Source organism: Macaca thibetana, chromosome 15 (genome assembly GCF_024542745.1).
Source record: "Macaca thibetana thibetana isolate TM-01 chromosome 15, ASM2454274v1, whole genome shotgun sequence".
Taxonomy (NCBI): Eukaryota; Metazoa; Chordata; class Mammalia; order Primates; family Cercopithecidae; genus Macaca; species Macaca thibetana.
Genome location: NC_065592.1, coordinates 22,679,241 through 22,704,201, shown reverse-complemented (window position 1 = coordinate 22,704,201; position 24,961 = coordinate 22,679,241). Strand labels below are relative to the sequence as shown.

Sequence of the window (24,961 nt, the reverse complement as noted above, 5' to 3'; positions counted from 1 at the left end):
CAGTTTGCAATCAAACCTAACATTACAAGTGCTAGGAAGAACACATGCAATGACTGGGAGTTGGATTTGAGTCCAGCTTCTTCCTTCATGTCTGATTTTCAACAAATTATTAAACCTCTCTGAATCTTTTTAAATATAATTTTTACACTTTTTGAAATACAAGAAACAGAGACACTAATCCTCACCTCACCAGCCTTAATCTGATATATGGCATTTTCCAGAGACTGACAAAAATGAGCGCATCCCAATGTGACACAATGTGACATACATGTTATTCTGATTTTCACAGGAAGATGGGGTTTGACTTTAGAAGCTTTCCTATGGGTAGATTTTGCAAGATGGAGGTGAATAAATAAAATAGCACTACAGCACTAGAATGTGAAAAGGTAATTCCCTCACACAGCTATTATTTCATATGAAAGGAAATTATATATAGATGTGTCTCTATATATGTATATACGTGTGTGTGTATGTGTGTGTATATATATGTCTGTATATATATATGTATATACTCTGAGTATATATACTCAGAGATTATGTAATTGTGAAATGCTGAAAAATTACAAAATATTTTGGCTCCTATTGGGTGTGGGGGTGGGAATACAAAACTGGACTGGAAGAAGGTGGTGGCTCATTGGAAAACTTTGTCATATCTCTTAGGGAATGACTGGAAACTCACCTTCCCACACGCGTTCTGAGAACTTCCTGCACAATGAGTCATCACGTTATGATGGCAAGTACTCGCTCGCACCTACAACATGCCCACTTTCTGGACCTGAACCAGTTTTCAGACTTGCATTCACCAACCAAAGGAGAGCCTCGGTGCCCATGAGGAAGGCCACTATGCCACAGTGAGTGTATACAGTAATGTCTCCTCTAGACCTTCCTCAGAGGGACTTATGGCCTTTTATTTGGACAATCATACACCAGAGGAAGAGGAACATCCAGACATTTCAAAGACCGTTGAATACAGGTTGACAGTGATACACAGAGACCCAAGGCATACTTACAGTCAGGGACCAAGGGGTGCTAGGTAACACAATGGAGTCGCAACCTAGGTGTAGCTCACAGTGGGAGGGTCCGTTCCCTGGTCCCCAAATGTAGAACTGACACAGCCATATTTGATGGCTGGAAGAATCCTCCGCTGATTGTTTCATTGGACTCTGTGTTAAAACTATCATAGTGGGGAAGACAAGTGGAGACATTTCCATTGCCACCCAAGAGAGGAAACTAAAACCAAAGTCTCATCCTGAGGGTAATGGAAGCAATCAATGCTATACTTACAGACTTTAAAGATGCATGAGTGGTGGTCTGTATCATATTCACATTTAATTCACCAGTCTGTTCCCTTCAAAATTCAGATGGATTCAGGAGGGTAACAGCGAGCTAATACAAACTCAAACAAATTGTAGGCCCAATTTTTCCAGTTGTCAGATGTGGTGTCTATGCTACAGGTAATTAATACAGTCTGGGGTATACAGTATGTGTCCATTAATATGGAAAATGAGTTTTTCCTTTTCTGTCTCTATCTGGTAAAAGGATTAGAAGAAGTTGACATCCACACGGGATGGGCATCACTACACATTTCTGGTCTTGCCTCAGGGTTTTATTAACTGTTTTGCCCTCTGTCATTACATAATCTGAAGAACATGGACCATCTAGACATTTCACAGAGTATCACATTGGTCTACTATGTTGGTGCATCACTGGGCTAGAGGAATAAGAAAGGAAAAATCTGTTGAAGGTTTTGGTAAGATATGTGCTTTAGAAGGTGTGAGATAAATCTTATGAAGAATCAGGGGTTCACTACACCAGTGAAAATTTTAGAGTTCAGCAGTCTGTGGCATGCCATAACATCCCTTGCAAAATAAAGAATAAATTACTGAATCTCACACCTCACACCTCCAGGAAGGAAGCAGAATGCTTGGTAGGCCTCTTTTGATTCTGGAGGCAGCAAATTACACACTTGGGAATATTTCCCTGACCCATTTTCCAAGTAGCATGGAAGGCTGCCAACTCTGAGTTGGATCAAGAATAGGAAAAGGCGCTGCAGCAGTTAGGCTGTGATGCAAACAACCCTGCCATTTGTTACCATATGACCCAGTGGACCTTGTATTAGTCCATTCTCACACTGTTATAAAGAAATTCCTAAGACTGATTAATTTACAAAGAAAAGAGGTTAAATCATCTCATTGTTCCGCAGGCTGTACAGGTTTCAGCATCTGGGGAAGCCACAGGAAACTTACAATCATGGCAGAAGGCAATGGGGAAGCCAGTCCATATTCACAAGGCCAGCAAGAGGGAGACAGGGAGTGAAGGTAGAGGTGCTACACACTTTCAAACAACCAGAAATCCTGATAACTCACTCACCATCTTGAGAACAGCAAGGGGGAAATCCACCCCCATGATCCAATCCCATCCCATCAGGCCCCAGCCTCCAAAACTGGTCACACAATTTGACACAGGATTTGGGTGGAAATATAGAGTCAAACCATATCACCTGTAGTATAAGAGTTTCTGGTGATAATAAATACTCTGTGGATTGCAAGTTCCAATCAGGAGACACGCAATGTAGATCTCCTGCTTTTAGAGTAAGGTCGTGCCTTCTGCAGCAGAAAGAATACATTTGAAAGAAGGAACTTCCCCCTGAAAGTTTCCGGTATGCTATTGGATGCTATCAAGAGAGCATGCAGCCATAACCTAGCAGAAGCCATGAGCTGGTTCTGTCGGACCCACTGTGTCACGTGGTAGAGTATGAGTCTCACATAAAATGAGAGTGGCACATCACAATTAGGTCCGAGCAAGCTGAGGGGATACAAATAAGCTGCAGTAGCAGATGGCCCAGGTCCCAAAGCATCCACCACAATTGCACTGGTGCCTTTCACTTAGGCTGCACTTAGGGTTGCACTTAGGGACATCTGGGAGTGGGGAGGGAAAAGGATAAGCTTATTTCAAGGAGAGGTATTGGATCTGTATATGGATACAAGGATACAGGCTAAAAATAGGACCACTGCTAAGCAGTGGGCAGCAGTCTGAAATGTCCACATGGTCATTGACTTTGTGCGGAAAGAGAAGAGATTTAAGGTATGGATGCATGATTTGATTTACTGGCCATGGGTTTGACAGAGAAAGACAGGACGACCCTCCCTTTTGCTTGTTCAACACCAACTTAAAAGACTTTACAAAGTCAACAGGGTGGCGATGGCTGTGTTCATTGCTGGTGGTGGGTTTATGAAAGAGGAGACAATCAGAGACACTGTGGAACTTCCTCCTTCACTTTTAGCAGTTCAGACACATGCCGCAACTCAATGCTCCATGTGAAACATGTCCCAGTTCCCCGGAGCTTGCTTACAAAGCTTTTAGCCCTCAATGTCTTTCAAACTGACTTTGATCATCCACATAAAACAGAATAGCACCAAGACACACAGACCAGATGAGGAGCAGACAGCTCCAAAAGGGGCTGGAATCAGCGACCTCCAGGGTCCCTTTGGCCCTGAGATTACTGAAGAGGAAGCCAAGGAGGGGTATATCTTCCTAGTGCAGTGGCTCTCTCACTTAATCATGTATCAGGATCACCTGGAAGACTGTTAAAACAGATCACCAGGCTCCACCCTACAGTGGCAGGGTCTGAGAATTTACAGTTCTGTCATGTTCCCAGGGGATGCTGATGCCGCGTGTTCAGGAGCCACCCTCTGAGAATCACTGTCCCAGAGCAATGAGGATGCAAAAATAGACCTGTGGGCACTACTCCAGGCTTTAGCACCCTGAGCTCCAGCAGAAGGCCTCCATGAGAGAGGCCATATGTGTCACAGTTAAGAGACTGGACTTTGGAGCTCAACTGATCTGGTTCAAATCCAGGTTTTGCCACCGACCATCTATTTGACATTAGACAAGTGGGTCTTACCTCTTGAGCCACAATTTTCTCACCTATAAAACAGGGATAATAATAACTATGAAAATATTGTGAAGTATAGCTAGATAACACATTCAAAATGAAAAGATGCATGGTAAGCTCTTGATAAAGAAGAATACAATGACAACACACGATGCTAGTGTTACTACCCCGTAGAGTACTGGCTGAATGTAACAGGCTGTATTTCTACTGGCTCTAGCCCTTATTCTTCAATTTAAATATTCATCTTTGGAGACTCAGAGAGGTAATTACATTAAGAAGCAAGCAAAGCATAGAGACTGTAATTGGGGCTATAACTCCACCCTTCTCCATTCCTCCCTACCCACCTCTCCTCAGCCCTCTTCTCCAAGGTCAGTTTGTTTAACTTTGGACTTGGACTTCACCGGGAATTAGTTTCACATTCTTCTTACTCACTGTGTCAAATGAGTATGAGCAGCCATATTCTTCCCTCTCATCTCTACAACATGCCTGTCTGTGCTTTTGGAGGCTGATGTCACCATAGCAGTTAACTCATATGCCTGGCATGTAACATACACCCAAATAATATTTGTTGAATTGCATCGAATTTACAGGAATTAAGGCGACAGGATTTTGGATGCATTTTCATCTCTGCAGTTCATGACCTTGGATTAGCCACGCCCCCTTCTCCAGGTCTGTTTCTCACTTGTAAAAACAGGGATTTCTCAGGCTTCTTCCAGCTTAGCTATAGCTTAGCAGGCAGAGATCTGAACTGGGAGTCAGTAAACCAGGGTTGGGGAACCAGATATGCCTCTAACTCATGATAAAAAAGTTGCTGTCCCTCTCTGTGCCTCGGTTTTCTCATTTTCGTTATGGGACGATTTCTATATACCCACCTCCCACTCCACATTCCTGAATTTCTAGGTATTTCATTTAAGGGTTTTTGAGGGTTCAAGTTCAAGGCCTTTAAACAGTTATCCGCCATAATAGGAAAAAAGATGTGTTTCCTTCTATCATCTTGATGTAGCCACATTTTACTGGAGGCTTCTGGAATCTTGCTGGATAAAATCTCCCATAACAACTCACAGCAATAATGATCATTAATATTGTACATAATCATTAAAATAAGTAACATCATATTACTTTCAACTTAAATGGTATCTTTTAGCTGAGAGTTTGTTCATCCTTTAGCACAAGTGAAGGCAAGGAGGGACTTAAATCTTCACTTAATCTGTCCTTCACTTAAATCTTCCTTACATGCATTTTAAACCTAAAGGAGGAGATGGGAGAAGGTATTTGATATAGCATTAGATTTTGTTTTAGAAGCTATTGCTTCACACAGGTTCAGGATGTAGTGAGCCACGATTGCACCACTGCATTCCAGCATGGGTGACAGAGCAAGACACTGCCTTAAAAAAAAAAAAAAAAAAAAGAGGCTGCGTGCGGCTTCGGTGTCAGGTTGTGTTACTTTCAAGCTGTGTGATTGTGTGCAAAGTGACACAACCTCTCTGTGCCTCAGTCTACTAATCTGTGAATGCTTCTCTGCACATTTTACAGGGTTGTTACAAAGATCACCTAAGATAGTAGGTGCAAAAATGTGTCGTAAACTGTTAAGCTCTCTACAAACACAGACATTGCCATTATGGTAATAAAAATCAAATGACACATGAATATTTCACAAGCAAGGACTGGGACAGATTATGTGTAAAGTATCCCCTTCTAATGGGGTTTTATAAATACACACTCCCTCTTCTTATTACTAACTTCTTAATAATCTCTTTGCAAAGCTTGTCTTCAAACTCCCTTTGTCTCCCCCGTCATTTCTTCTTAACGTCTCCTCTCTCACACAGCTGTTTATTATTGAACTCTGGGTGGCATCTGGGGGGACAGTTGGTTAGAAAAATATACACATACATATTTTGTACAGAGACATAAACAAAATGTAGCCAGGGCACCTCAATTCTGAGCCAAGATATTAAAAAATATACATCTTCTTTGTGGTCTGCCTGAGCTGCTCATATTAGCAATACTTAGTCTGAAATTAGGTTTAAAAACTCTATTCCTATATGTAGCCACAAATACGTTCACATGTGGCATTAACGTGGAAAGAAAACAAATGAAATATGCTCAGATGCATTTTCATTTTGTTAAATCTTAAAGAAAGAAAGGGTTTTACAAAGCATTTTGGAGTCTCTCTTGGCTAAAAAGGAAATCCTTTTGCCATTAACTGCTCCTGCAGAGAGAGCCTGCTAGCTGCAAGATCATGATGAGGGTAAGCATTAATTAAATCTAACTGTGAGAGAATAATTATGTACACATATCCGTCAGGGCAGGTTGTCACTATCCAGTAACAAAGTTGGATACAAACTCCATCAGCAGAACTGTCAGGCGGCTGTTAAAAGGATATAAATGGGTCCCAAAAGGATCATTTCATTTAGGGGGGGAAAAATTGGATTGCAAAGGATTAATGAGGCAAGGGGTTTGTGTTTTCAATTGGATGTAAAATGCAAACTGAGTAAGTTGTGATATCATCATTTAACCTTAATGTTTAGCTACATTTGGATTTTTATCACGTGGTGGGGGCAATTAGACCTTGTACAGCAAACCAGCATTTTTCCATCATGGAATGACATTAAAGGTTAGTTTTCTGTTTTTTTTTTTTTTTTTTTTTTTTTTTTTTTTTTTTTTTTTAAGTTAAATTGCACAAAAGTTTACAACAAAATCATAAAACCCAATTTACACAGATGGCATATTCTTAATAATAATTAGTTCAGAAAATGAATATGAATCCCACCAGAGTAATTAGGATATTCAGTAAAGGACTCTTGTTGTTGCTGCCTTCATTTCTGCCAAGTTTCAGTCTAAGCTCTGAGGCCCGTGTATGTGTAGAGACCCCACACAGGTAATGTGAATACAAGTCTTGGAGATATGTACTGCTAACAGACGCAGCTACAATGTAGGAGAAGGGACAGGAGAACTGGAAGCAGGAAGGTCTAAATTTATATCCAAGCTCCACCACTGACTGGCTGTGCAAGTTTGGGCAACTTACTTCATGTCTCTGAACATCCATTTCTTTTACAAAGTAAGGGTTAGAGAAACATTGTTACAGTAATACATGTGAAACTCAATACTCTTAAAAGAGTAAAGAGCACAAAAGAAATGGCCAATAATTGTCAGATGATTGGGACATCAGATACATGTCCCAAATTAGAAAGTAGAATAAACAAAAACCATGACACTAGCTTTGAGATTCATTCCTCCTATAATTTCACCTTTGTTGGAGGAATTAAAGAGAGTATTTCTAGCCAAGGCAAAGGAGCAGGAAGCCTAACTGGTTTCACTGCAGCCTTGGTGGACAACTAGAATGGTTAGCACCAAAGTAATTTACTCCAGTGCACGTTTAATAATCTGTAATCATTGTACTTGAATGCTTGAGTGAGTGAGTGATTGTCTGTTTTTTCTCCAAACCTTGAGTTACATAGAGATGAGGACCTCATATGTCTAGATTTCCATTGCAGTCTCAGGACTGAGCATAGTATCTTACACTTGCTAGACACTCAGCTGAAAGAATAATGAAAGTAAAGTTGGAGACCCTGGGTAGGTACTTAAGCTTAGACAGAAGGAATAGGTGGGGCTAGAACTGGGGAAATGGGAATTAGCCACAGCAGCCCTAAAGAGCAGTTTGGAAAGGTCTCATCCTATGGAAGGATAATTGCTCTGACTTGGACTTGTATGACTCTGCTGGGACCACAGATGATGATCTAAGAATGAGGCCAAAGAGTCTTTCAGAGAGCTTAGCCATCCTGGGTTGCTGTAGTTATTGGTATAATTACCTACTCTTGACTTCTCAAGATTTGTGGAGTTATTTCTATGTAGTTCTGCCTGAAAGCAAGAAGATTTCTTCGGGACCCTTCTCCGTGTTACAATCTGCAAAGGTTGATCTGCAACACTCCACTGAAAGGGAGCTCACCAACCTTTCTCAGCCAACACCCTCAGCAGGTAGCAAGGCTGACACAGATACAGGAAGGGGTCAGGTGTTACAGCTGCTCCCTGCAAATCTTTATAACCAGATCACACACAGGTAATTTGGAGAAGGCTCTTTCTCTCTACAGAAAATACCCCGACAATGGCTTTATTTCCATGGTTTTGTAATTGCTCAGTGGGTTCATCTTGTCTATTGCCTGGAAAAGCTGAGGCACTGAGAACAGCACATTTTTACAATAGAGAGTTTAATTAATGCACAGCCAGCTAAATGGAAGACTGGGATTTCATTACTCAAATCACAGTCTCCCTGTGATTTCAGAAGTTAGAGTTTTTTAACGATAGTTTGGTGAGCAGGGGGTTAGGGAATAAGAAACACTGATTGGTTGGGTCATGGAAGAAATCATAGGGAGTGAAAGCTGTCTTCTTGCACTGAGTCAGTTCCTGGGTCGGGGCTACAAGACCAGATAAGCCAGTTTACTGGTCTGTGTGGCACCAGCTAGTCCATCAGAAATCAGGGTCTGACATTCTGGCCAACATGGTAAAACCCCATCTCTACGAAAAGTACAAAAATTAGCTGGGCATGCTGGCACGTGCCTGTAGTCTCAGCTACTTAGGAGGCTGAGGCAGGAGAATCACTTGAACCCGGGAGGCGGAGGTTGCAGTGGGCAAAATTGCTCCACTGCACTCCAGCCTGGTGACAGAGTGAGACTCTGTCTCAAAAAAAAAAGAAGAAGAAAAAAGAAAAAAGAAAGAAATCAGGGTCTGAAAATACTTCAAACACTAATCTTAGGTTTTATGACAGTGATGTTATCTATAAGGGCAATTGGGGAGGTTAGGAATCTTGTGGCCTCTGACTGCATGACACCAGAGCCATACTTTCTAATCTTGTGGCTAATGTGTTAATTTTACAAAGGAGGTCTGATCCCCAAGCAAGGAGTGGGTTTGTATCAGAAAGGGGTTGTTGTTGCCATCTTTGTTTCAAAGTTAAACTATAAACTAAATTTCTCCATAATTAGCTTGGCCTATGCCTAGGGTTGAACAAGGGCAGTGTATTAGTCCCTTTTCAGACTGCTGATAAAGACATACCCGAGACTGGGCAATTTACAAAAGAAAGAGGTTTAATTGAACTTACAGTTCCACTTGGCTGTAGAAGCCTCACAATCATGGCAGAAGGCAAGGAGGAGCAAGTCCCATCTTACATGGATGGAAGCAGGCAAAGAGAGAATGAGGAAGAATCAAAAGTGGAAACCCCTGATAAAACTATCAGATCTCATGAGACTTATTCACTCCTATGAGAACAGTATGGGGGAAACTGCACCTATGGTTCATTTATCTCCCACTAGGTCCCTCCTCCAACATGTGGGAATTACGGGAGTACAATTCAAGATGAGATTTGGGTGGGGACACAGAGCCAAACCATATCAGGCAGCTTGGAGGTTATAAGCAACATGGAATTGGTTAGGTCAGATTCTTTCATTGTCATAATCTCGGTAAAGGTAATTTCAATTTGAAGCGGAAATATGAGATATATGGATTGAAGGCAAATACCACTTCTTTGCATTAACAGCGACCATTTTTCTGGAAGTGTTCTCCTTAACCACAACCTCTGCCATACCCACTTTCTCCCTCCATTCCTCAAAAAATAAACAAAAACATAAAATCTGCACATGAATTGCTTCTCCCTATATCCATCCCTTGATCTAAAATAAACAACTTTCAGACAGATAAAAATTAAACTATATCTAGCCCTAAATGTTGCAGAGTCATCACTGAAAATAAAATAAAATGTTAAGAAATGGCCAAAGCCAGAAAATTGAGGTTACAAGATGTCAAGACCCATAAACAGAATTTCTCTTTTCTTAAGAAAACTTTCTAACCTCTAATTTTTGAGGGCAGAATTTTATATATGTCCATTTTATTATATTTTTAATAGTGTAGTTAAGTTTTTCTATATTATTAGTGAGAGCTTCTCTACTTGTTCTAATAGGAAGATTTTTGTAAAATGTCTCCCACTTGGGCTGTGTATTAATCAACATGTCCCTGTACTTCTCTCAGTTTTTTTTTCTTTAAGGATTTTGAAACCATGTTCTTCCTATATGTAAGTACAAATTTCATTTCTTTCCCAGTAAATGGTTTCTTTTTTCGTTAATTAATAATACTCTCTATTCCTAAGGATTTTTCCTTGTTCCTTCTTATTGTTGTAAACTTAATTTTGCCATATGATTCCATTTCTTTATAAGACTTCATTTGATTACTATTCACATAATATATATTTTTCCTTTCCCTTTCCCTACTGTCAAACTTTGTGTCCTTAGGCTTTAGAATGATCTCTGAGAAACAGTATATAACTGAGTATTGTTTAATACAACCTATCACTGGGCCAGGCATGGTGGCGCATGCCTGTAATCCCAGCAATTTGGGAGGCCAAGGGGAGCAGATCCCTTGAGCTCAGGAATTCAAGACTAGCCTGGGCAGCATGGTGAAACCTCATCTCTACAAAAAATACAAAAAATTCAACTGGGCATAGTGGCATGCACCTGTAGTACTGACTACTCAGGAGGCTGCGGTGGGAGGATTGCCTGAGCCCTGAAGGTTGCGGCTTCAGTGAGCTGAAATCACGTCACTGCACTCCAGCCTGGGTGACAGTAAGATTGTATCTCAACAATAAAAATGAAAAAAAAAAAAAACTATCACTGAATCTTAATGTACAAATTATATTCACTGTAATTTCTGATGCTTTGAGTTTTATTCCTGTCACTTTATCTTTCACTTTTTCCTTGCTCAGGCTCTCTCTCTACTTGTATCCCACCTCACCTCACCCCCTACCTGGAGTCACCATGACACCAGCTTCTGAACTCATAGCTTGGCTTTGCATTTCTTACAACTTATATTTGCATTCCTCAAGCCCAGGGGGCTTCCTTTCTTTACTTTTGGGATGAATCTGAATTTTTTAAAATGTATATTTTGTCCAACATTTATCTTGTGTGTGTATGGAACAAGAAGAAGGCTCATGTTAGCTTTGTCAGCCATACTGCTGAAAGTTTACTACATGACTTGCCTGCTTTCTTTCCATGTAGGAATGGGAGCTTTTGTTATATCCACACACACACAGACACACACATGCAATTTCAGAATTGAGATTTTTATATCAAAATATTGAAGCCCAATATATAAACACAGAATACAAGCTTGATTAAAAAAAAAAGCCCTACCTATTCAGCCACAGCTCCCCTGCCCCTTCTCCCTGAGCACCTATTTGCAGCATGCTTGAAAACATCTGCTAATGGCCCAGGCAGTCTATGTCATATCCTCACTATGTTTAATCATGTCTATCTCAATCATGGAAAAATGTAAAGCTTCTCTTTGTAGTCTTCTAAGTGACTTACGCAGTTGATTACAGTTGAATTAGAAAAGAGCCAAAGTTGTCAACTTCTAACTATATATTTTGTTAAATTTCACCAACGGTCCCTCCTAGTGTAGGTAATAGGGCCTGTGAGGACCAAAAATAAAACCTTAAGCCCACCAACACACTGAATGGATACCCCTACCACACTCTAAGCCAAGAGAAATCGGAAAAGCTGAATTTCCCATTATGATGAAAAGGGCAGTCAGACATGCCTCATTATACCCCCCTTCTTTTGGAGTTTAGGCACAACTGACCAGCATTAATATTAAAATAGAGATCAAAAGACTGACAAAATAGACTCTGTAGCAATAAGATATCAAATTCCAACCTGACTCTGATGTAGTAACACATGACAAGTAGCAGACTCTGAAGGAAATCAAAATATTTTACTCCAAAATATATTTCCTTGACATATTTTGAAATGGCCTTGCAAAACCATCTTTTGTGGGGAATATCTGCATCTGTAGAGAATCTCCTTCCCTTTCTAGGTCTTTCTGCAAATCCAGGAGAAATTAAATAAGAGTCTGGTACTTTTAAGGTCTTAAAAAGTAGATTTACCATATTATCTCTAATGTTACTACCTGGAGGCTTCATCTACATAACAAGAATCTTGAAATCTACAACCCCCCTTATCTTAACTCAAGCATTTACTTCAAGTCTTTAGATAAAGCTTAACTCAACCAATTGCCAATCAGAAAATCTTTTAATCCACCTATGACCTGTAAGTACCCCTGAACCAACGTATACCTTACATATATCGATTTATGTCTTTGCCTATAACTTCTGTCTCCATAAAATGTGTAAAACCACACTGTTACTCTCAGGAACACTTTCTCAGGACCCCTTGGGACTACCGGGGTTCATAGTCACTCATATTGGCTTAAAATAAACCTCTTTAAATATTTTATGGATTTGGGCTTTTTAAAAACATGATCTTCTATGTTCAAATGGCATAAAGAGCCAATGATTTCACAAATTAGAGGACTTGAATTATTCCATTCCTGGATCTACTAGTTTCTCTGTATGACATCAGTGAGTCCCTGTCTCCACCATTTCCACATATACAAGCAGATTGGATCAGACAATGAAGCAGAATGATGATGTGTACCTTTTGGGCTCAATCCTCAAAAAACCTCGCAGCTCCTACTTCTGCTGATTTTGGATCTCCCAAGCATGTGAACCAGGCTGGGACCAGGCACAGGTGCATGAGATGTCAGCTGAACCTACCCCACCCAGGACAGAACTAACCACCTGAAGCCAAGCCTGAATGTTTTTCTTGAATTAAGTGCTAAATAAATGAGTGCTATTTTAATTCACTACGTTTCAGGTTGTTTTATTATGCAACAATGCTAATGTAGCATTATACCATTCTACTGAAAGAAATATGGTAGAGTTGTATCCCTAGGCCCCACCAGGATCTGGTCCAGAGCCTTCCGCTAAGGCTGCTTTCAGTTGCCTCTCCATCCTCCAGGCCAGAGAGAATTGACTGAGAGCCCCCTGACATATTTCAGATGGACAAGAAAAACTGCCTGAAGGAGACATACACTTTCAGGAACACAAACTTCTCTGAAAGACACATCAGGGAAGATTTATGGAGGCAGCTGTGTGCTCTGACTACTGATCAGCTTTCGTATGTCTCAGTGTAATACAACCTGTGGGTCACCGGGTTGGTGGTGGTACTGTCCCCAGCTGCACCTCTTACAAGGGACCTGAGGTCAAGAGACAGAAAGCCAGAGACCTAGGGAAAAGGTTTCCTAATCAAAGATACATGTCATTTCTTGTCTTTGAAGATGCCAGGGCTCTGATTCCAGGATGCAACAAATCTATAGCATGCTTTAAAGAAGCATTTCCATAAGCATCCTAGCATATTCTCACGACAGTCCTGAACAAAAAGAATGGCAGATATCCTCACATCCCCAGATATTGGGGATGAAATCCCAAGGATATTAAGCAGTTTCTCTGAGGATCCTCCCTGAGGATCCATTGAACTTAAGGCAGGGTTGGGGTTCAAACCAGAAGTTTTTGACTCCAAATTCTGAACTTTCCAGTGGACAACAATGTTTCTCAATTATATATATCATCAAAGACTATTCGAGTTGGGGGAGACCTATGGAAATTAGCGCATCACCTTTGCTTTCCAAATTAACAACAACAAAGATTCATTAGGTGCTTACAATGTTCAGTACAGCCTGCTGAGCAGTTTACATACATTAACTAATTCTCCCAGTCTCCCTGTGAGGTGACTGATTGTATGATTTGTAGATTAGGTAATGGAGATTTGATGCTTAAATCATTTCCCAAAGTTGAACCAGTCAGTGGCAGAGCTAGGATGTGGATCCACATCTGTCTGACTCCAGACCCTGAGCACAATGCCACAATGCCATATAGCCTTTTAGATTTGGACATTGAGGCCCAGAGAGTGGAAGGTCTTGTCCAAGATCATGAAGCCATGATTAATTGTCCATTAATTCATCAATTATTAATTGAGGATCTGCTATTTGTCAGGAAGCAGGCTAGCCAATGGGAACACAGACATGACCTAAACATAGTTGTGCACTTGAGAGTAATTAAGGGAGAAGAAGTAACTATAAACTACTTGAATAAAAATATAGTAAATTACAAATAGGGAAGATAGTGAAGAGCTTGTCAAAGTTTGGAGGAGGTATGCACGACTTTCATTTGGGAAAAATTTGAAAATCCTTCACGAAGAAAATGACTTAAAGGTCTTTTTTGAAAGAAGAGTAGACTTTGCATATTGGCAACAGGAAAGAGGGAGAAATTCAAGTTGCAGAAAGAGCATAGAGGTGGAGGTAAAAGGAGTTATTTCATCATAGACTCAGGGCTGGTCTCCAGGTAGTTGTGTCTGCCCAGTTCTCCTTGTAACCTCTATAACTATCTCATGGTTTAAGTGTAAACTCATTTTGATAATGCAATGTCAAAACTTCCTTTGTCAAAAGGGGCAGTGAACCTAAACCCCACCCAAAAATCCTTGGTAGGAAGGGAAGGCTGCTAAGAAGGATAAAGGGTAGGGAAGCAAAGATGGGGACAAAAGAAACAAAGAAAGATCAATCCTGGGGCTGCCTGTTCAATATTTAAGAGGAGCAACAATCCATTAAGGCAACTAATTTAAAGTCGCTAATGTTTCTATTTTCTTCCAACTAATTGAATAATTCATGGCCAGTTACTAATGAAAATTATATATACATACATACACACACACACACACACACACACACACAACACGCCTGTGTTCCAGGGACAGTGTCCCACAGTAAAAGCACATTGAAGCTTATCTATCAAGAAGGATAAAGGAGCCGGAATTTGCTTCTCCTCCCAAGTGTGGGATGCTGCTGGGAAATGTGTGAGCAAAATCCAGGGTCTGATTTTGATGGAGGATTTTGTGGTTTCCCATCTTCCCACTGGCACCTGCCTGGATCACATTTTCCCCCAGATATTCCCCTTACCCCCTGCACAGCTTCATCCCCATGTGCATTTGCATATTTTCTTTCTTCTACTAGCAATGTCTTCACAAACTTCTCTTTAGTTAACGCATTACTTAAGATTACCTGCTCTGCGAAGTCTTCTTTAATTATTCCCCCAGTTTACTAAACACTCCAAGCCAGCCCACACAACCTTCATGTATCCATTGTGGTGCAGATATGTAATCCCCTGCTTCCTTCAATAAATGGTGAAGTACTGGTAGGCAGAGATCTAGGTGGCATATACTATATATGCATGGCAAACTACATTGAGAGAGGATGCCTTAAAAAATGCACAGAGCACTGTCCAGTGATGTAACACTGTGGGCTCCTGAGGACATGGGACTGGCTCCCTGGGGTCAGCTAAAAGCTGAGGGGACAGTGCTGATTCATTCTTAACTCAGAGCGGGAGATGCCTCACCTTCTAGGACCTCATAGTTCCTGAACACCCTCACAGCAGCGCTGATGACACAGAAACACTGCCAATGCAAGAGAAGCTGCACGTACTTCCTTCCAGGATCTAGACTAGGTAGGTATAATTTCACAGCTGAAAGATCTTAGTCGTGGTAGCTAAGAGTAGAGCTCAAGTCATCTGGGAATTTAAATGTGGGCTCTGAATTCATAGCTCCACTATGTACTAGTTGAGTAAACTTAGACAAGTGACTGAAACTGTGTAAGCTTGAGTTTCCTCCTTTGTTGAATGGGGATAATTATAGTACTTACCTTATGGGTTATTGGGAGCTTTTAAATAAGATAAAATGTGTGATGAGCAAGATGTCTAGAACGTACCAAATGCTCAATAGATGGTAGGCACTGCATCCCATTAACCCTTTGCGTTCTGTGAACTCCCAGCTACCTCCCTTTATCTATTTGCCCATCTCCATCCATTCATTAATTTATTCATACATTCTCCCATCAAACCAATTACTATCCCATGCCAGTTCCCTGTTAGGCATTCATTCTACAGAGAGAGACACAAATCACTGTTTTTTCCACCATGGGACTGTGAGAGCTGAAGAAGGTGACAGATGTATTTACGATGGACTGCAATAAGGGCAGTGATAAGAAACAGTACTGGGGCTATGAGTGCTCAGAGAAAAGAGTAGCCCGCTCAGCTGTGGTAGGGGCTGAGAAAATGCTTCACAGAGCAGACGCTGAGGCTGGATTTTGAAGATAAACAGCAATTTTTTGCCTGGAGCGAAAGGGTCAGTAGGAGGAAAGAGCCTTTCAGGAAGAATATGATCCGCGCTCGGACCTAGAAAGCAAGGCACACGGCGGAAGCGAGAAGCAGCCCATGTGCTGGACGCTGTAGGACACAGTGGGTTGGGGGTCAGGAGCAGACAGAGACAGGGTACAACCCAGGCAGCCTTGTGCAGCAAGAGATGGCAACTTTTAATCCCATTCAACAATATGCCCTTTATCCTATTGGTTCTTGTTTCTTTAACAGGGTAAGTGTATCTCTGTGAGGTAATAATACTGACAAAAATAAGACTAATAATCATAGCAGTGATAAGATTAATAAATAACACAATAAAAGAGCACATATATTCAGTATGCAAATTCTGTCTGGCTCTGTGCTAAATGCTTTACTAGGATTATCTTATTCCAGCCTATGGAAATCCTTTGAAGATGGTAGCATTCTCATCCCCTTATAATCAGCTAAATCACAGTTCTTCTTCCTGGGACATCAATACTATATGAGGAATTGAGCAAATGTTAAATTAATTAACTGACAAATACTATAACATAACTTAAACTAAAATAAACATGCATATACTATGAAATAAAATGGCATGATCTTTTAAAAGATGAACCTGAAATGTGGACAGATTCCTTTGAGCATAGCTGCAGACCCTTTGGGGTTAAGTTCATTTTCATCTGCCTTTAAGAAGACTTCAAGAAGCTCAAGAAGCCTCCAGTGCAAGTGACAGAAAATCAGGACAATGTTCTAGGTGGGGGAGGAACATGGCCAAATTTAGTGTGTTTTCAAATGATCACCCAGATGCTAGGGTGGAGTATACATTCCTCTGTGACAAGGCTGCTGCAGGAATCTGGATGAGGGACAAGGAGGCCTCAACCAAGCTAGAGGCAATGGCTCAGGAAGGCGAAGATGGACTTATGAGACTCTGTCGGCCAATGGGCAGGCCTTGGATGACAGTGATTGTACTAGCTAGTCCTTACCGAGGGTGGAACATGGGACAGGCACTGGGCTAAGCATCTCTTGGGTATTAATTCACAACCCACATGTGATGTTGGTATTATTAGCACTATTTCCAGAAGGGAAAACAGCTCTTTTTCATTTGCTTAAGAGCATTTAGTTAGTCAATGGTGGAATTAAATTTCAAATACGAAGTCCCGCTTTCAAAAACCACTACCTAAACTAAATGAACCCATGGAATTTCTTCTGCACATGCGAAGAAATCCTCCTCTGCTTTATGTTAATACCACTCCCCTTTATATTGCACATGAGAGGCTGGGGAGTGGTTCCTTAACAGCGGCCTCATAAAACCCCATCACTAACATGAAGTCAGCAGTTCAAATCTCCACTAGCCTTCCTCTGTCTGACTAAGAATGATGCACTTCAGCCTCCACCAGGCATCTCAGGAGGAAGCCATAGCTACACAAATACCTTGGAGCTGCTTTTAACCACGTGCTCAATTCCATGGCACTGGTTCTCGGCTACCTACTCCATCTGTTGGGAACTAGTGGGCACCATGGCCCAGGTGTGAGGCCTAAGGAAGCAGAAAGAGGGCAGGTGCTCCCAATCTGGACCAGGCAGCCCATGGCAACCTCAACGGCAGGGGAGGGCAGAAACAGTGAAAGACAGAGGATGCAGACCAACCTATTTGGGATTTTGGAGGCTAATGGAACATTTCCAAAATTGTGTTCCTATAGATGTTTCTGTTCCACAAGTCATTAATAAATGTTCCAGTGGGAGTAATAAGAGTTTGCAGTCAATATAGTATCAAGACATCGAGTTAAACAAAGCAGCCCAGCTTTCTGTACTGCAGGACTTCTCAGAGTTTTTAATAGACTAAGATTCATTGAAGAATCTTCAAGAAAAAGAGGGAGGGTGGAGAATTTCCAACTTTCTTTTTTTTTTAAATCATGAAATTCTTTTGTCCAAGAAAATCTTGATGGGCTGTCTTGGGTAAGTTTGGAAGTATAGGGGTGACATATACTGTCCTTACTCTTCTCCTGCAGAAATTGTATCCCATGGTAGCAGCAAAATCACAAGCACATTGTGATTAAGCTGTTTTGGAAATTGCTTTAATAACATCCACTTGAGCACATTTACTGTGCTACTTGTCAGTGAGTCTGTCTAAGAGGGGAATAGAATTCTCTGGGCATCGGTACCAGGAGGCTTTGGTTTATCACAGATTCCTCTTGCACCATCAATATGAAAGTTATAAAGCTGAGCCATTTTCCAGTGATCTTTGATGTTAATACACTCATTTACTCAAAAAATATTTATTAAGCCATTTCTATGCGTTAGATTTATAAATATGAAGCTTATATTTTAGAGAAGAGGACAGAAGACAAGCAAAAATTTAAAAATTTTAGTCTGAACTACTACTGTGAAAGAAGTTAAAAAAAAGGATGACGTAAGAGATAGTAGCAGGTTGGGGACTGAAAGGAGCAAAAGTGTAGATTGGGTAGTCATGGAAGTTGGTTTTTAGGAGCTGACATTTTAAAGGCGTGAAGGGGCTGGCTAGGAGAGCAGCTGGGGGAAAGAAAGAGGCATGGCAAGGAGAAGGAAGAACAAGTTCTCAAATGCTAAAGAAGGAACCGTTTGCTGTGCTCGTGAAACATGAAGGAAGCCAGTTTGGCTGGAGCACAAGGAAGTGCAGAGCAAATGATGTTCGAAAAGAGGGCAGGAGCCAGAGCCAGATCCGCAAGCCAAGGTGCAGAGTTTGGATCATATTCTAAGAATAACAGAAAACTGTCAAAGGATTTTAAGCAGGGGAGGGGCTTTCTCTGGTTTGTCTTTCTAAAAGATCGCTTTGGTAGTTTTGAGGAGACTGAATGCAAGGAGGGTAGAGTTGTAAGGAGCAGTTAATAAATGACAGTGGTCATGATGGTGACAAAGAGTAAGGACAGATATGGAAGAGATACAAATAAATTACTTCATGCATAGTTATCTGAGACCCCATCTAACTTGTAAATTAAAATAACTTAAAACATATTTTTATTAATAGTCTGGCTATGAAATTCTTCTCTAAGAGGGGAAACATGTTAAAGTAAGTGCCAACTTTTATGCAAAAATACTTTCTATGTGACACTGTTTATCATGATGAAATACTAGGAGCAGCCCAAATGCCTAATAGTAGGGGCTTAGTGAAGAAAATTATGGTGCATAAAAATAATATTTTTGAAAAATTCATTGACATAAAAATGTTTAGAATGTAATGTTAAAAAATGAATTCAGGTTGGTAACGAAGGGGAAAAAGCTACAGACTTGGAGTCAAGAGTGTTTATGGAGTATGTATGTGCAGAGAAGACTTAGGAGGGGAATTTCTGGTGAATGATAAAGAGGTAAAGATGGATAGGTAAAGCTATATGAAATTTCAAGTAACCCTAAATGCCTCACCCAGAACAAACATAAGATTGCATGTATTCATTTCCTGATGCATGCCATCTGAACTTTCCAAGGTGGTCTACATTCAGCCTTTTATCAGGTCTTCACAACAATCTTCTGATGTAGGGCTTGGTATCTTCATTTTATAGAAGAAGAAACTGAGGTTCAGGGAGAACCAATGACACTTCCAAAGTCATGCAAGTTAAAACTAACTTGGGCAGGGACTAGCACACAGACCTCTCTGACTTTAAGGTGACTACTCTGCATCACTACAAAATGGTTTAAACCTGGGTTTTGCCATGGGAGTTCCCAAAATGAATTCCATCATTTTCTTCTGCCTCAATTTATGACCTCACAGCTTAACATGTAGAGCTTCGTTTTTTTACAGGATTCAAGATTTTACAAGATTAAGAATTAGACATCCTCTCAACAGACAGCAAACATCTATTATGTGTCAGACACTGATTTAGGTCAGGAATGTAAAATATTAAGACAATCTCTACTTTCAAAGAACTCTCTGTCTAGCTAAGGAAAGAGCCAGACAAAAGAAAATTATATCACACAAAAATGAATCTAGTGCTTAATACATGTATAAAGGAAAGCTGGGAGGATTCAGAGTGAATTGTGACTGCGAATCAACAATGTCTTCATAGAAATGTGCCATGCATGTTAAGCTCGAAAAGACAGGTAGAATTTCATTAGTGTATTAGGTTGGTGCAAAAGTAATAGCACCAACATAACAGTACATAGTGGTTAAGTTAAAAGGTTTGAGAATCAGACTGCTGGGTTCTCCCTGGCCCCACAACTTACTAGAATGTCCCCTTGGACAGATTACAATAGTTGTTTGTACCTTAGTGAAATTATCTGTAAAATGGGAATTACCACTGTATCTGCTTCATAGGGTTGCTGTGAGAATCAAATGAGATAAGATGTGTACATCATTTAACCTGCTTCTTGGAATAAGTTAAGTGTCAATAAGTGCCAACAATTACCCTTAGGGGCCAGAGAGGTGGTTTCATGCAGAGAGCATGGCATGGGAAAGAGCACTGAGGACAGAGCACATCAATCTAGGAAAGACAGTGGAGACCAGAGCCCTGTGTGGCTTTGAGTGTCATCTTCATAACCGGAACATGTCTGAAGGTGCTAGATAACCACTGAAGCTGTGGGAAAAGGGGGATGACCTGATCAGAGCCAAGTTACAGGAAATGGAGAAGTGAGATGCAAAAAGAGGAGACTACTACCTTTTCTGTCTACTCAGCTGGAGACTACTGAGTAGATAGAAAAAAATGGTTTGGAAATTAGGCAGGGACAAGTTGGTTTCCTTCATATACAAAGTCACATAGATAGTAGAAGAAGAAAGAAGGAATGAGGAGGAGAAGGAGAAGGAGGAAGAGAAGTAGGAGGAGATAAAAATGAAGGAGGAGGAGATGTAGAAGGAGAAGGAGGAGGAAGAAGAGGATAAGGAGGATAGGAGGAGGAGGAGGAGGAGGAGAAGGAGGAGAAGGAGGAGAAGAGAAGGAGAAGCAGCAGCAGCAGCAGCATCCGCGAGGAAAAGGAGCAGGAAGAAAATATCTGCTTTTTAACAACTGCTGGGTTAGGAACTGCGCTGAGATATTCTTACAACCCTGTGAGACAAGAGTGGCTTGGAGAAGTAGAGGGATTTGCCCTGAGTGAGATAGCTAGGTAGCAGCAGAAACAAAAGTTGAATTAATTCTATCTAATTTACAATACCACTCTTGATCATTATGTTATTCAGCCTACTAAAAAGTAGGCTCAGATCCCTGTTTCTGGCTCCCAGTCTAAGGATGTCTCCTACTAGAATGCTCTGCCACTTTGTACTCTCTGACCAGCGACAACGTAAAGAACATCTACTCTGCAGAGGTCCTGGTGTTACACACTTTCCATATATAGTTGCTCATCTCAGTCACTGTAAAATTTATACGATCCATTCTCATTCTCAGCTGAGGCACTTGGGGCTCAAAGAGGTTAGCTCTGGGTGTAGGGAGCATAGGTCTTCAGCCTCCAAGGGGATTTATCAGGGAGAGAGTGGCACACGTTCTATAAGCACAGGGAAGCAAGGGAAGAAGGTACAGATCTTCCTAGCATCTTTGGAATCAGGGAACAGCCTTCTGACTTCCTGGCCAGATGTGCCAGGAGGGCCTACCTCGAGACTTGCTCCTCCGCTTCCTCTTTCCTGCCGACGTGCTGCGCAGGGCTGGTTGCAGCTGACCGATCTCGATGGGCGTGTTAGCGCGGAAACTCTCCTTGAACTTCTGCATCAGGGACTCCACTGTCTCCTGAGTCACCTCAGCTGCTGCTATAAGGTAGCAATGGAGCTGAGGTTAGGGCTTGAGCCCACCCTCAGCCCCTAGAGCACTAGGCCTGGCCACCCTAATTCCTTGAAACTCCCTCCCTGACCCATTGAAGATATAGAATCACAACCTATCAGTCTAACCACAGACGTATCTGTTGGATTACATACTTATGTATTCAACATTTACTATGTTCCAGATACTGCTCTAGGCCCTTGAGACTAGAGGGCTTGGTAGTGAAATGTGAGACACAATTCATTATTCAAATAATTCTTACTTCAATAGGAGACATATCTAGACAATTCTAACATTGTACAATAGTTTTGCAATAGAAGAGTACAAAATTCCAGAGGATCACTGAAAAGGGTCAACTAACCCATCTGAGAATCAAGGTAGGCTTCCAGAAGGAGGCAATATTTAGGATGAGACCTTAAGGATGAGTAAGAATTAGTAAAGAAAGCAGGATCAGGGTGATGTTGGATAGACCAGAGAAGACAGCATCCTGGATGGAAGGAAAAGTATGTATGATGATCTGAAGCCAGAAGAAGCATGGTGCTTGAGCCATGGAAAGTAATTTATGGTAGTTGCAAGGGAGCTTGCAAAGAGATGAGGTTGGAGTGAAAAGGACATCTGGTAGGCCACACTTAGGAGTATAAATTGTATCCTAATGGCAAAAGGTAATCACCAAAAGGTTTTAAACAGGAAATTGATGTGTTCAAGTTAAGTCACTTTGAAAACAATCACTAACTAAAGTATGGAGAATCCAAATTGAGGGAGGAAAGGAGGCCTGGACTGATGCTTTGGAAGTAGCCAGCCAAAGGCAATGGTGGCCTGAACCAGGGCAGTGGCAGCCAAGGTTACACAGTATCTTAGGAGACACAACAACAGCACTGTGGATATGTCGATCACTTAGCAACATAAACCCATTTTATTGAGGGGACGTTGAAGCCCCAAAACACAATATATGACTTGCTCCAAGATAGGAAGTAGCAGAGTCAAGCCTTCTAACCCCTTGTCCAATATTCCATTTGCACCAATACCTTCCAATGAACTGTTAGTAGCCACATTTCCAAAAAAGTTTCAAAATTGAAACTGGTAGAAAGTTCAGTACATGGAGAAAGTAAGGTCAGAAGGGCAGAGAGAAAAAGTTGGAAGATAAAAGGAAAAAAATAACAGAAAAGCGTGAGAAGGAAGGAAAGAGGCAACATAAAAAGCAAGGAGAGAAAACCAAAAAGAAGAAAAGAAAATCTGCTGAATAGCCTCAGTGCCTTTGTTCTGAGAAATTCCCAAAGACAGCCCTGACTTTGAAATCTTCAAACTTAGCCCTCCCTCCATCTATGTCTCCAGAGGTTCAGAAATTTCTTCTTCAGTTTGAGCTACCTGCTGTCTGATGCCAAGAGATGGGATGTGCCAACGATTTCTGTTTCTTTGAAGGGGCTTCATCAGACTAGACAAAGAAGGCTCCTGAACATCCCAGTATTCATTTCTAAGGAGCTCCTGTTTTCTCAGGGAAGCTTATCAACTTAGACAGATGTGTCTGCAGAGTAAGTCAGACCTAGAGGGCTTGCTCTGGTATTGGGCTTTGTGAGAAGTCCCATCTTGAGGGTGACAGGGAAAAGGTATGATTACTAAGGAAGAAAGACAATTGACAGTAAAAATGAATCATGTGGTAGCATTACAGTTTCCTTATCTGCCTCCTTTGCTATCTCTCTCCACAGATATCTCAATTAGGTGTACTTGAAGATGAACCAAGAAGATTCCAGACATGGGTTCCCTTCTCCAAACCTGGGATGAAGAATCCTCCAGCTATAGCCTACAGTACAATTCCGAGAATCAATGACATGCCCAGTTTTGATTCCTTAAACCCAGAGAGAAAAGTGCTTTGCCCAAAATTGTAACAGGTGGGCTACACTTTGGTCAAAAGTCCAGAATAAGCCACAGTTTGGAATCCTCAAAGGGAATGACCCACATAGGGTCTGTCAATATTCATTCATTCATTTCTGCATTGATTCATTGATTCATTCAGTCAACAGAATTTACAGAAAAAAACTTTACATACCAATGCTGCGAACCAAAGACATAGCTTAGTTTGGGCTGCCATAACAAAAATATCATAGCTTGATTGTCTTAAACAACAGACATTTATTTTTTTCACAGTTCTGAAGGCTAAAAGTTCAACATCAGGGTGGTTTTGGTGAGATTTCTATTCCTGGCTTACAGATGGCCACCTTCTCCTCCCTGTGTCCTCACTCTGTGGGGGAGCAGGGAAGGAGAGAGAGGAGAGAGAATAAACTCTCCCTTCCTCTTTTGATAAGGCCAAAGTTCAATCAGATCAGGACCCCTTCTTTTGACCTCATTTAATCTTAATTACCTCCCAAAGATTCTATCTCCAGACACAGCCACAGATCAAATTGTGTTCCCTCCTTCCCCAATTTACATGCTGGAGCTCTAACTCCCAGTGTGACTGTATTTGGAAGCGAGGGTTTTAGTAGGTAATTAAGGTTAGATGAGGTCATAAGAATGGGATCCCAATCTGATAGGATAGGTGACCTTATAAAAAGGGTAAGAAAGAAAGACCCCACTCTCTTCCTATGGCCACACACTGAGGGAAGGCTGTGAGAGGACACAGTAAGGGGTGGCATCTGCAGGCCAGGAAGAGGACCCTCGCCAGAACTCAAACATGCTGGCACCTTGATCTTGACTTTTCAGCCTCCAGAAGTATGAGAAAATAAATTTCTCTTGTTTAAGGCACCCAGTCTACAGGTTAAGCATCCCTAATCCAAAAATCTGAAATCTGAAATGTTCCAAAATCTGAAACCTTTTGAGCATGGACATGATGCTTTAATGTCATTCTCTGAGGCAAACTTGTCCAATCCGCAGCCCAGGGGTCACATGCAGCCCAGAGCAGCTTTGAATGCAGCCCTAACGCAAATTCATAAACTTCCATAAAACATTAGGAGATTTGAATTTTTTGTTTTTTGTTCATTTGTTTTTGATTTTTGGTTTTTAGTTCATCAGCTATTATTAATGTTAGTGTATTTTATGTGTGGCCCATTCTTCTTTGAATGTGGTTCGGGGAAACCAAAGGATTGGACACCCTGCTCCAAGGAAATGATTTTGGAAGCATTAAAAAAATTTTCTTTTTAGTTTTTGTGGATACATAGAAGGTATATATGTTTATGGAGTAAAAGAGACATTTTGATACTGGCATGCAGGGTGAAATAAGCACAGCATGGAGAATAGGGTATCCATCCCTTCAAGTATTTATTATTTGAATTACAAACAAACCAATTATACTCTTCAAGTTATCTAAAATACACAATGGAGTTA

At 41.1% G+C, this 24,961-nt stretch overlaps 1 protein-coding gene across 4 annotated transcripts in view; it reads right to left on the bottom strand.

The window, feature by feature from the left end:
• Positions 1-24,961, bottom strand: part of ASTN2 (astrotactin 2) — a 988,433-nt gene that overhangs the window by 678,327 nt on the left and 285,145 nt on the right. For 2 of the 4 annotated variants that reach the window (XM_050759610.1, XM_050759611.1), the window contains exon 4: positions 21,484-21,636. The exons of 1 other annotated variant lie outside the window; for it this stretch is intronic. In XM_050759610.1, the coding sequence (XP_050615567.1) occupies positions 21,484-21,636 (153 nt within the window). The remainder of the gene's footprint in view (positions 1-21,483; positions 21,637-24,961) is intronic. One more of the 4 variants, XM_050759613.1, reaches the window with a different exon arrangement.